Genomic DNA, 14423 nt, shown 5'->3' with positions numbered 1-14423 from the left:
TCCATCCATGTTTCAAAATGGCCCAAAATTATACAAAAGATTTTAACTGATGAGTATAAGGAATAAAAAAATTCAATGAATTTGAACTCAACACTTTTTATATTAATTAGATGTTTATGTTAAATGATTTCAAGCAATGAACATAAGGCAGCTTTCCAAAACAAAATTTGAGCAAGCAGTCAACCAATATTTAAGTTAATGTAGTACATCTGCTTAACAGCAATTGCAGAAAGGTTTATTTGCATCATACATATGCATGTGTGTATTAATTGTCTTCAAGAGTATGAGGCTGCCATAGGCTCAGATTAGTGGACAATAGTCAGTCATTCTGTTTTATTCCCCAGGCAACAACTGTAGAGGTGGATCAGTTTTCCTGTGTCTGTTTTCCATCTGGCATTAGCCTACATCACTCCAAAAACTGTTAAATGTTTGTTTTCTGTTTGCACTGGTAATGACTGCTTCACTGAACAAGAAAAATGTTCTTTAAGAAAAATCAGCTGAACTGTTAAATCAAAACTGTTTTTCTTTTAAAAAGGGCAATGTATTTTTGTTCAAAAGGATAAGGTAATTACTAGGGGAATTACTGAACCAGTAGTCATGGGTGGTGGAGAAGAGAGAAAATGGGTAATTTTATTCACACAGTTAGCGGGGACCAGATTGCTGAAGCTCCATCTCAGGTTAATTCAGCACTCATGATCAAGCCCATAGCTCCCAGCCACTTTCCATGATAAAATTATCACCGCCTACTGTTTGAGGAAAAATATTCAGTGTCATCAGCTGTTTCAATGAATAAAATAGCTCCCTTGCCAAGAATGAAGCAGCTGATGACACTGCATATTTTTGTTTGAACAGTAGGCATTTATGATTTCATCAAGACAAAATGCCTTTGAGGAGCTTCTGCAACATCGAGACAAGAACAGCAGCAAGAAATGAATCAAACATGATCAAGGTAGATGCAATCTCTCGAGAGTCAAAGTCCATCTCCTCACTGGAAAATGCAACGATAGAAAAAATAAATAATGAATGAAAACATAACTGGTTTAACAATTCATTTTCACAGTTCAGGAACCCAGACCTGATGGCAAACCATGCTGTATGCAATGTTATTGTGAACCTCTTGCAAATAAAAAATGCTATGGCTGTAATTCTGTTATAGAAGCATCACAAACCAGCTTTAGACTGCAGTAAAAAAACATTTTATGTTGAGTCAATTAACATTGAACAGAGCTTGCAGAATCTTTTCAGTTAGCATAAACCTTCTCATGTCTAGAAAAACAGGAACGGCAGTCAGTATACAATCAATTTTCTCTTCATTCAGTAAAGTGTAATAAATTAATTTAAATATTTAATTTTGGAATACACTCACTCAATTTCAATACTTAAGCAAAACCACCTTCCACAAATATCCTGAAACACAAGTGTTTAATTGTGAAATTGTGGAAGAACAACTAGTACAATGCTGCTTTATGCAGAAATCTATGCTTCATTATGCAGAAGGGTGGATGAAATGCAGTCCAAGATCCACACATGTTCTTGATCCCTTGCAACAAAACTGCAAAATCTCAAATGACTTCATAATCCTAACTCGTATTAAATTCAGTCAGGATAAATGAAACTACAATCATTCTTACTGCTTTTGTCTCGCTGCTCAAAATATGTTCAACCTGACCACGAAATCTAGACTTGCACGCAAAGGATGATCACATGGGTAAAGTACCAGTAAACAATGCCCAACACACTGACCCATTTTATCAAGACTCATGTTCAAAAAAAGTATTGTAGGAGGGAAACAAAAGACAGTAAGTAACCATTTATGTAGAAACCCATAACACCAGCCTCCATTTATAGCTGACCTGGGCACTGGTAAATTAGTTAAATCTGCAGAGATCAGTAGGAGTAAAACAGGAAAGCAACATCTCAATGAATGCCATGAAGAGGAAGTTATGGCAATACTGCCAAAAGTTTTGCAGCAATATCACAATCATAAATACACAGAGCAAAACGTGTTTCAACAATTAGCAGTCGATAAACTAGAATCTTTTACAGGCTTACCTTTTTGCCAATCAATTTCTTCCGCAGAAATTCCCGGGCCTCAAACATATAAGGAATATCATAGAGAGGCCGCAGTTTCCTTCGATCCTAAGCATAAAATGAAAACAGAAAACCCTAGTTAAAATGTTAATGAGTAACCATAGAGCAAATGGATGACTATTTGAACAGTAATTAATGTATAGTATATCCAAATGGCAGAAAATAGCATTCCTCAGATAAACTTGATGTTTATACACGTTTAATGAATTTTGACTCCTGAAATCTCATTTCTTAAAAATATGGTCACCCAATTCCATTAAATTATTATTTAAAGCAGGTGGAGCAAGCAGTGGTAATGTGGTCTCCACTGTGACGACTGAATTTTCTTCTTGCAAGTCACTACTTGAAGCAGCTACGCCAATAAAATTAAATTTATACATTATTTCAATGGTCAAATGACACTTTGTTTTCCCTCCTCTTCCTCGACATAAGTATGAATCAGCAACATTCGTTTCTGAAAAGAAGAATGCTAAGTATCTCGCAAGGATGCTGGAAAGGATACTTGGGATTGTAAGGAGGATGATGTAACAAGATTAACATTCAATATGGTGACAAAGTGCAAAGGTTTTATATGTCATCAAATGAAAGTTTCTTTTTTGTTTAAAACTTGAGATCCAAGTGCCACTGGTCTGGCGTCCTTTTATCATGCACCCACTGAATACCCTTTAGTTCCCTTATTAGTCAAGAATCTATCTACCTCTGCCTTAAAAAACATTCAATGATTCTGTTTCCACCATTCTCTGGGGAAATTAGATTTCAAAGGCAAAAGAATGCAGTATAAAAGGAAAAATTACCAATAAAATAGCAAACGTTACACCCATCTATCTTTTTTAAAAAAAGCAGCATGGATTTGTTGTGCATTCTTCACATCCTCTGGGCATCAGGACACACTTCAGTCAATTAAGCAGTTCTGAAGTGGAATTACTTATATAATAGAGTCAAGTAAGAAGTTCTAAAGTGAAATTACTCAGAATACCATGGTAGTGCAGTGCTAAGACGTGCTGAAATGTTAGTCAAAACATTGTGACTGAAGTGTAGTTTTGAATGGCCTTCCAACTTAAGAGGCAAGAAAGCACTCAGAATTAAGATTGACACTTCAAGTAAGCATCATGACTTGTAAACAGCAGGCCAATACGTATGTTTATTTATTCTGAAGTAATGAACCACAACAAAATTCTGCAACTGGGGGTTAGAAAGCAAACTTCATACATACACTGCAGATTTGAAGGGAGGGACAAAACCAGCAAACGGGGAAGAAAATAAGTAATTGAAATTGTTCGCTTTAAAAGAATAAACAATACTGCTTAAAATAGAGAATAATGACATACATACTGATTAGTAGCAGAACATTCAGCCCCTCGAGCTGCTCCACAATTCAATAGATCGTAGCTGATAATGTGTTTGGGTTTTAAATTCAACATTGCCATATCCTCCCAACCTTCCTTGCCTAACAAGGATCACTCCAACTCTGCCTCAAAAACACTCATTCGCACTGCCTCAACTACATTGATGCAGAGTTCCAAATTTGCAATAAGCTACACAAGAAATTTTCCTCTGTCTTAAACAGAGACATCTAATACTAAAACAATGCTTCTTAATTCTCCATTTACCTGCGAGAGAAAACATCGCCTGCGCAGCCACTTGACTCGACCATTCGCGAGATTAAATTCTTCAATCATCCACACTCTTCCAAGCTCCAATGAAAACAAGCCAGTTTGTTTGACTTCTGCTCAGAAGACAACTTAGTTTACTAGTTTGATATCTGGAAAAAGCATCTCCAATGCATCCACATCCTTCCTTAAGTAGGATCAAAACCATGATCAATTTTTTGAATTATGGTCTCACTAACACCCTGTATAAACTGCATTATAACATGCTTATGTTTCAAGCTCAACTCCTTTCGTAGAAATGCATACTAGTCCATTAACCTTAATTTCTTGCTCTACCTGCGTACTATCTTTTTGTGGCTTGTGCAGTAGAATATGTAAAGCACTGTGCGCTACAGCATTGTACAGTCATTCTCAGTTTAAGCAAATTCGCTTTTTCATTTTTCCGTAAAAAGTGAACAACTTTACATTTCCTATATTAAACTCCACTTGCCAGCTTTTGCCCCCTCATTCAACTGATCTATAATCATTCTTCAACCTCATATCCCCTTTACAATACACTTTCCTATGTATCTTGCCATTTGAAATATTGGCTACCATGCTCTTGTTCTCATGCAAAAAGCTGAGGCCCCAGCAGACATCCATGCAGAGCACTACCTGTCATATTCTGCCAGTCAGAAAATGACCCCTTAATACAAATTTAGGAGTAACTGAGCTTCTTTCCCCCCCCCAATTTCACTGAATTTTGAATTATTTATTGTCATCACATGTACCTTAGTAGACAGAAAAGTTTTGTTTTGAATGCAGTACAGGCAGATCATAACATACAAGGTGATTCAAATCATATGGTATTTGGACAGAGCAAGAGTTTGAAACAGGGAGATACTAGATTATGGCTAGAAGCTTACAAGAGGTGCACAAAAGCGAGGTCAACTTAAGATTGAAATTAGAGAGGTCCATTCAGTAGTCTGATAACACCAGCGAAGCAGCTGTTCTTGAATCTGCTGGCACATATTAGAGCTTCTATATCTTCTGCCTGAGAGAAGAGGTTAGGAGGGAGTATGATCGGGTGGAGGTGTCTTTGATAATTCTGGCTGCCTTGTCACAGCAACGAGAAGTGTAGATCAAGTCAATGGATGGGAGGTTGGCTTGCATTCACAACTTTAGTTTCTTACAGTCTTGGATCCAGTTGCAGAGGGCAGAGCCGAGACCTAGGTCTCAGTCTGGAAATTAATTTAGTTGGAATTATAGTGTTGAAGGCGGAGCAGCAGTCAGTAGTCAGAAGCCTGACATAGATATCCTCATTATCGAGATGTGCCAGGGATGGCTGTAGGGCCAGGAAATGACATCTGCCATGGACCTGTTGTTTCAGAAGTCGAAAATCCATTGGCACACCTATCACTGCAAGTAGAGGGCTCTTAAATGAGAAATCTGAATCTACATCATTGTGTCCAGGGAGGCAGAAATCAACCAGTCATAACTGACCCAGGGAGAAATCCTAGTACCATTAACCTGTGTGTAAAGGAAATTCAGTTGTCCCAAGTTATTTCCAGAATATTAAACTGAGTGCTTTGTGTTTAGATGTATTATTTTCAAGAAAGGTAATCAGGCATATTTGTATATATTAAACAGTGTTAATAATTTCTACACAGGTATAGTTTTTGCAACAGAATTAGTTCTTCGTTTATTACCTTAAGGAACCAATACACTCTTGACTTGTGCCTTGTCGATAATACACAGGCTTTCAGGAGTCAGGTGTTGAGTTATTCATCACAGTATTCACTGATTCTGGCCGGTCTTGTAGCCACTGTGATGATTATGTTTATGTGATGAGTTTGTTGATGGGGGATTCAGTGATAGTCACACACTGAATGTCAAGGGTCAGTGGTTAGATTGTCTCCTATCCGTCATGGTCATAGTCTGGCTTTTGTGTGGCACAAATGTTATTTGCCACTTGTCAGCCCAAGCCTGGATCTTGTCCAGATCTTGTTGCAGTTGAACAGTGACTGCTTCAATATCTCAGATCACAAAATGGTGAACATTCTGCATTTTCAGTGAAAATCCTCAACTTCTGGCCTTATGATAGGACAAACATCATCAATGAAGCAACCAAAGATGCCCAAGCCGAGAACACCAGCCTGAGTAACTCCTGAGATATCCTGCAGCTGAGATGACTCACCTCCAACAGCCACAACCACCTTCCTGTGTGGCTGGTATGATTCCAACCAGCAGAGATTTTGCCACCCGCCCCCCACCCGTTAATTGATTCTGGATTTTCTAGGGCTCTTTGTCAAGGGTCATCACACTCACCTCAGTTCTCTTGACGATGTTTAAACCAAGGCTGTAACGAGGTCAGGAGCTGAGGGGCCCTAAACTTGGTCATGACAACCTGGTCAGTTAAAGGAAGCAAGGATATTGGGAAGGATGGTAATGACATCATAACAGCTCAACGTGAAGTAGCAGCATTGTCAAGGGGTGACTGACACCAGCATCTCCTGTGTTGCTATTTTTGACTGAAATTTAAAAGCCCCCTCCAAGCATATTTTAAGTTTTGGCTACAGTTGTGTTGTAGTACTACAATTATGCCACAACAGCTCCACTTTCTTTTTCTAGCTCTACCTGAAAGTAAAAGAAAGCAATCAGAAAACAAGACAACAAAAAGTTTAGAATTCTGACTATTATAAAGGACAGAGGTTTTAAAAGGCTAAAAGGTTCTCAATCCCACCTATTTAATTAACAAGACAGCTATAAATCTCAAAATTCTAAATTTTCAATTGAAATACACACCAGACTGGTCAGCATTTATTGAAACAGATCTAAAAATGTTAAACTGGAAGCAAACTTAATATCTCCAACGTTTTGAAATTGCGTAGTCATTTTTCTTTTTCAGAAGGCACTCTGTTGCACACTTGCAATTGGTATTTTTAATCATAGAAACGATTTCCTGATTTGAAGATCCAATACACTATTACTCTCCTTCCCTTTAAATACAGTACCAATCTTGAAAAGCATAAGTTTATTGTCACAAAATCCATTTAGCCAAAAATATAACAAATATCCACATGCTTTAACTTGGCATCAACTGGTAATCACATATGCACCAAAAATCTGGATTGGGTGTCTCAAGCAGGGCATTATTCCGACTGCTGACCCAGGGCTATTATTTTTTGGGTGAGTGGGCTAAGAAAATTGCAGCTGAACCTGGTTTTCAGCCAGTCATGCAGCTTTGTACAACATGAAAATTTCACACTGTTGACACGCTTGTTTTGTGAGGAATTCCTTGAAAAAAAACGATACAATATTTGTCAAAACAAGAGTTTAAATCATCTTGTGTTTGCTTTGTGAATACACTTCCTTTACTGGTTGTGAAATGCATCATACATCCTAAGGTCAGCAAAGTTATATATTTGCAATACTTCCATTACCACGCATTTAAAATGCTACTTTTGATAGTTTCTTCAATGATTAAGATGATGTTTTGAATATAATCATTCAAGACTTCTAGGCATAATTTCAGAAGGCACTTTTATGTTAATGAACAATAAACAAAAATGCTCAGAAACCTGGGTCTAAGTTTGCAATTTTACCGTAAATTACAAGGACATCTCGGTTACACCATCAAATGGACACTGTCATACCTTTACAAGCCAGCAACTGACCAGGTAACAATTTTGGAAACAAATTAACAAATTATATGCTTACAGTCCAAGCTCAAAAGGGTCCAAGAAGATTCCTCGTGCTACTACACTATCAAATAATGAAAGGAATAGGATTGGTTCCCAACATATTCAGAGCCATCACTTTTTAAAAAACATTCAATCGCACTGGCCTTTAAGATGCTTTTCCATGATACTTACCTTCTAATCAGTCTGGTATTGAGCCATCAGCAAAAGATATAAAACTGTGCAATAATATGATGGCTTCCCTTTCCTACTGAAATCTAGTGAGTCCTTGTTAAGTTTGGGTTATATACAAGGCAAACTCTTCTACTTCACCTAAGTGGTCATCCTTCGTCTTTGCCGGTAGAACAAGGTAGGTTGTTTGAACAGAGCTTAATCTTGTTCTCACTTCTTGAAGACTGGTGCAGTATTACTTAAGAGATGAACAGATACCTCGTGTTCAACTGCAGCCAAATAGAGAAAACCCATTCCCAGATTAGGGTTTGCATTACTTTTATGGAAGAATTCTGATCCTGGGCATTATCTTAATTCCTCTATTGAAACAATTTCTCAGGTCAAGGCAAAAGGAAAAGCAGCTTCAGAAAACATCATGTGTAAAAATTCTTCAACAACAGGATTTGAGACTTACAAAACTCCAGTTAGATCCGAGACCAAAGCACTTGTCCAAGTGCAAGAACACAGCACAGTAACCTTTCTGGAGTATTTTTGTAAACCAGCGATTTGAGTCAGTCTTGAGTTACGAGGCAGATCTTGTGAAATTATCAAACATCCACAGCAGAGCAGAATCCTGCAAGACCTGGCAAAAAAATTTGTTGTTTGCAGAAGTCTCCTTTTTTTAAAAAGAGAATCGTGTATGAATTTTCATGGGTGTCACTGCCAAGGTCACCTTTAATTACCCTAGCACAGTTGCCCTTGAGAAAGTGGTGGCGAGCTGCCTTTCTGAACCATTATGGGTCTTGCTGCAGTTGAATATAGACTGTTTCAGCATCGCAGTCATCACAAATGGTCCAAAACATTATGCATACAGCAAACATTCTCACTTCTGCCCTTTCAACAGAGGGATAGTTATTGATTAAACTGAAGATGGTTGGGCCAATAACACCATCATGAGGAACTCCTGCAGGTATGTCCTCCAACAACTACAACTATCTTGTGTGTCTGGTAGGACTCCAACCAGAAGATTTCCCTGATTCCCAACTTGCTCTCCTCTGATTACAAATCAGGAAACTTGCTATATTAGAACGCAGGAGAAAGAGGCCTAGTAGCATTATCACTAGCTTGTTAATTTAGAGACCTGGATAACGTTCTGTAGACCCGGGTTCAAATCCCGCCACAGCAGATGGTGGAATTCAAATTCAAAAAAAAAATCTAGAATTAAGACTCTGTTGATGACCATTGCCAATTGTTGGAAAAACTCATCTGGTTCACTAAGGCCTTTTAGGGAAGGAAATCTGCTTGTGGCTCCTGATCCACAGCAACGTGGTTGACTCTTAATTGTCCTCTGGGCAATTAGGGATGGGTAATAAATACTGGCCTTGTCAGCAAGAGCCTCATTCCATGAACAAATAAAATAAAGTTGGCTGTTAGTGCTTTAAGTCAAAGTTCTTGACAGGTGGGGAGACTGGAGGCAGGAAACAGGTTGCAGCTCGAAACTATTTTACCATAACAGTTCACTGTAAATTGGCAACCTCCAAGAAAACAGATTGTACAGTAACGTACACTAACTTTAGTGAATTACAGACCACAAATAAAGATAAGACAATAATTAAATCTAAAAGTCTGCAACATCAACGAAGCAGAAATGACAGTCCATGTTAAAAGTCAGACAGAAATATTCCTAGCTTCAGAATCACTGGAAATACAAATTCTACCATTTTATGTGACATGCCACATAACTCCATTACTGATAATGAAACCGATAGTTATTTAATACAATCAAAAACATGTGTTGCTTCAAGTCCTTTTGAAAGCTTCAAATCTTATTCAGCAAGGCCTGCAATTAGGAGCTTAATTTGTTACATTCGAAGAAAATTGTTTATATCCAGGCAATAAGATCTTCTGAAGTTGCATCCTTTGGGATGAGTGGTTTCTGTTAAGCATTTTGATTATTAAAGATGTTGATATGCACTTTTGGAGCAAGTGGGTCTTGAGCCCAAGGCTCCTGGTCAAGAAGGAGGAACACTACCACTACACATCATGAGTTTTTATATTGGTGGATAATCTGACCCAGCACTGATAGTAAATGCATACAGCTACATTTTAATAAACCTGTTTGGAGATGTTATCACATACCCCTGCAGCAGTTATGATTTAAACTCAAGTTTCCTGGCTCTAAGGTCAGGACACCACTACAGTACAACAAGAGACCTAAACACAGATATTTTTCTAACCAACTTGCTTAGGGACGTTATGACACTTCAGTAGCAGGTGGGATGAGATTGCAAAGAAGCATCTACCAATGACTATTCAGAACAGATGACACTATAACTGTTTTCTCAACTGAAAATATGAGCTTTTATTGTTTGTCAAGATCTGTTCATCCAACCTCCCCACCCCACAACTATAATTGTGTTTAAAATAAACATCCCCCTTACTGTATTTCACTCCTTTGTCTTTCCTTGTTCATCCAACCACAAATGTTTATCAGGCAAATCTGAATGAACTCAAAATTACTTCTGATAGCCTGTACAACACAGTGATCTAAAGGCAGCCGAAAAAACCTAGTTTTCTTGCATTTCAATGGTTACAGCGCAGGAGACATTTCAGCCGGCCATGTTTAAAACTGCAATCCATTGGTAGTCCAATGGCTTCTGGACAAATATATGAGCTGTTCAGCTATCAAGACCCAATCTACTGCCACTTCCCTGCCTCTAACCTGCAGCAGTATATATTTTTTGCTTTTTAAAGACGATCCTATTCTCTCTTTAAGGCCTGGGTTAATCCTACCTTCACAATTTCACTGTTTTAAAATCTGCCCCCTTCGATTTGATTTTTCCTATAAAGGGGGTGGCTGCTCCTGTACTCAAAGGCTCTCACAATTAAGGACAACATACCATTTACCTTCTTTACTGCCTGCTGCATCTGCATGCTTACCTTCAGCAAATAGCACACAAGGACACCCAGGTCCTGTTGCACACTCCCCTCTCCCAATTTACAACCAGAGGTGGTAACCTGCTGCCTTATTTTTGTTTTCCAAGTGAATAACTTCATAATTATCCAAATTATTCAACCTTGTTAAACATAGAACATAGGGCCTGTACAGTTCTTCAGCCCACAATGGTCTATTTAACCTTCACCCCTACCGTATACCATCATCCATATGCCCACCAATAGCCGTTTAAATGCCCCTAATGAGACCGACTCCACTACCCTCTCTGGCAATGCGTTTCACATCCCGACCACTCTGAATAAAGAACCCACCTCTAACATCTCCCCTATATCTAGTGCCACTCACTTTAAAACTATGCCCTCTCGTAATAGCTACCTCCACCCTAGAAGTGTGTCTCTGGTTGTCTATCTATACCTCTGCTCATTTTGTACACCTTTATCAAATCACCTCTCATCCTTCGGCATTCTAAAGAGAAATGCTCTAGCGCTCAACCTTTCCTTGTAAAACCTTCTTTCCATCCCAGGCAACATCCTGGTAAATCTCCTCTGCACCTTTTCCAATGATTCCACATCTGTCCTGTAATGAGGCAACCAGAACTGGACACAACACTCCAGATATGGCCGGGTCAGGTTTGTGTGTAGCGGAGCATAACTTCACGGCTCTTGAACTCAATCCCTCTATTAATGAAAGCTAACACACCAAACGACTTTTTAACAACTCTATCCACCTGGGTGGCAGATTTCAGGGCACCGTAGACATGAAACCTGAAATTCCTCTGCTCCTCCACACTGCCAACAATCTGTTAACCCTGTATTTTGCTTTCAAATTCGTCCTCCCTAAATGAATCAACTCATACTGTTCAGGGTTAAACTCCATCTGCCACTTCTCAGCCCAACTCTGCATGTCCCTTTGTAATGAAGAACAGCCCTCCGTACTATCCACAACTCAACCCACCTTTGTATCATCTGTGAACTTACTACCCCACCCTTCCATCCCACATCCAAATCATTTACAAAAATCACAAATAGAAGGGGATCCAGAACAGATCCTTGTAGTACACCACTCATAACAGAGCACCATGTTGAATATTTTCTACCACTACCTCCCTTTGTCTTCTCAGGGTCAGCCAATCCTGAATCCAATCTGCCACATTTCCCCCGATCCCATGCCTCCTTTCTGCATGAGTCTGCCATGGGGAACCTCAAACGCCTTATTTAAATCCATTTGTACCTCATTCACTGTTCTACCTTCATCCCCACGTTTAGTCACCTCTTCAAAGAATTCAAGAACGTTTCTGAGGCATCATCTACCCTTCACAAATCCATGCTGACTACCACAAATCAAACTATGCCTATCCAAGTGATCATAAATCCTCTCTCTCGGAGCCCTTTCCAATAATTTTCCCACCACTGACGCAAGACTAACTGGCCTGTAATTTCCAGAGTTCTCTCTATTCCCTTTTTTGAACAACGTTTGCCACTTTCCAATCTTCCAACACTATACCAGTTCACTGCCAGGATGAAAAGATCATCGCCAAAGACACTGCAATCTCTTCCTTTGCTTCCCATAGAATCCTCTGACAAATCCCAGACCCGAGGAACTGCTCTATCTTCAAGTTCCTCAAAATTTCTAGTACATCTTCCTTACTAACATCGACCTCCTATAGCCTACCAGCCTATTTCACACCGTCCTCCTCTGCAACTAGGTCCCCCTCAGTAATGCATACCAAAAGAAAAGTGTTAATTAAGGACCTCTCCTATCTCTTTGGGCTCAGTACACAAATTACGTTTACAGTCGACCGCATTTTCCCTGCCTGCTAGGGACAAACATATCGAGCACATGCAGTATGCAATCCTTAAACAATCTCCACATTTCTGTACTGCTCTTCCCTGACAGCATCTGTTCCCATTTTGTTACCCAGTTCTTGCCTAACAATTATAATTACCGTCTCCCAATTAAAAACCTTATCCTGCTATATGCACCTATCCTTTTCCATGGCTATCGTAAAAGTACGATCGCCACTTGTTCATGAACTCACGCTGTTCACCTTATCTCACGTGACCAACCAGTGGCATCCATGATTACACCTTTTTGAACAAGGTATGTACAGATAGTTCTGTCTCTCAGATGCACGTGAGTTGCTTCAGCTGCTAATCAAGCTGCACAGGGGCTCAAGTAGATCCTGTCAAGTGTCCACAGCTCTTGACAACACAGGATGGGCATTCCTCTTGAATGAATTGCCCTTCAACTTACTATGAACTTTAGTTTAACTTTGCTTACTTAAACCTTGCTTTTGCAGTTTATTGGAAAGGGGAAAGCAAAAATTCCTTACTTCTGCCAAAAATCAGCTTCCTTCTGTGTACGAACTCATACTTTTCCTGTGCTAATTATAAATTTCTATTTTCTGAAATTACTAGAATTGAAACAAAGCCTCCAACAACATCTGATCAACAACTAGCCAATCGACCTACAATTTTCCTGTGAGCCCACTATTGCTATGCTACTCTCAAGAAAATTCTTGCGATTGTGCTCATCTGCCTTTGATGGCAAAGGCAAATGCGACACGCCCCATTCCTTAGATTGTATTTACACCATTCCTTCTTGGGTATATTCCTTGTTCTGCCTGTCCGTGTCTGTTCCCAACAAATATTACAACTGTAAAACAGCAGTTCTTAAGGCTACATTTGAGGCACATTTCTAATGCAGAGTGTGTTTCTGTTACTCCATTTGAATTTTTTTTTGCTGGCACAGAAAGCCTTATAGAGATCTATTTCTCCAACTGTTAATATCACCCATTAAGTCCAAAATATTTCAAACTATTTTTCCACATGTACTTAGCAAAGAAAGAGAAAATAGCTTAACATGGGTTTTTTTAGAGCCTAAAATAACTAAGTAGTTGGCATACAAAAGCATATTGAAAGAGAACTACGAATTAGGTTATTTATTGTCTGTTAAATATTTGCACAAACAATTTAAAGCAATTCTGCCTGACATTTTTCTAAAAGCTGTAAATGGGGAAATAGAGAAATAATGACAATTATTAAGTTATTAGTGTATAGACCCTGAAGCAGCCTGCAAATCTTTTGATTACATCCTCTCTTCCTCTCCCTAATATTCAACTATAACTGTGATCCAGCAACTCAGAATTGTCAGACTACTTGCTTGACGATTAATTTGAAATCTGATGATCACGATATCTATGATGAAATGGTGTATCATTGGAAACTATCTATTCATTGACTACATTCACTACAATCTCCCTTTATGTTCACATCCCCCCAAAAGAGCAGTGGTGATACATCAGTAGGAAAGGGAATATATGTTGGATCAACATTGTAAGTTTCACTGACAGCAGGTAGTCAACAGAAAAAATATGGTGAAAGATAATGGCAAACTAGATAAGTCACCTTCCTTTCACCACAAAAAGTGAAGTGCTCATTATGAGCAACCAGCACTCAGGTCCTTGCCAGAACACACCAGTGACAGGCAAGTCTTCATCACCTTCATAGATCATAGAATCCTTACAGTGTGGAAACAGGCCCTTTGGCCCAACAAGTCCACACCGACCCTCAGAATATCACACCTAGTCCCATCCCCACATAACACATCTAATCTATATATCCCTGAACACTATGGGTAACACAGCATGGCCAATCCACCTAGCCTGCAAATCTTTGGACAATGGGAAGAAACCGGAGCACCCGGGAGAAACCCACACAAACATGGGGAGAACATGCAAACTCCACACAGTTGCCCAAGGGTGGAATTGAACCCAGGTCCCCGACAGAGAGGCAGCAGTGCTAACCACTGAGCCACTGTGCCGCTATCACCTTAGAACAATGTGAAAAACAAATCCAAAGCTCTAGCAAAGCACCAATGATGTCAATAATCTGTATCAGATCCCAATGGGTCATACACACAACGTCAACCTAAAGC

The 14423-nt window shown here is 39.2% G+C and overlaps 1 protein-coding gene across 1 annotated transcript in view; it reads right to left on the bottom strand.

The window, feature by feature from the left end:
• Positions 1–14423, bottom strand: part of snd1 (staphylococcal nuclease and tudor domain containing 1) — an 879367-nt gene that overhangs the window by 766742 nt on the left and 98202 nt on the right. The window contains exon 11 of the mRNA XM_048553925.2: positions 2053–2139. Coding sequence (XP_048409882.1) covers positions 2053–2139 — 87 coding nt within the window. The remainder of the gene's footprint in view (positions 1–2052; positions 2140–14423) is intronic.

Source organism: Stegostoma tigrinum, chromosome 25, assembly GCF_030684315.1.
Source record: "Stegostoma tigrinum isolate sSteTig4 chromosome 25, sSteTig4.hap1, whole genome shotgun sequence".
In the NCBI taxonomy this organism is placed as follows: Eukaryota; Metazoa; Chordata; class Chondrichthyes; order Orectolobiformes; family Stegostomatidae; genus Stegostoma; species Stegostoma tigrinum.
This window is presented reverse-complemented; position numbering and strand designations above follow the sequence as displayed.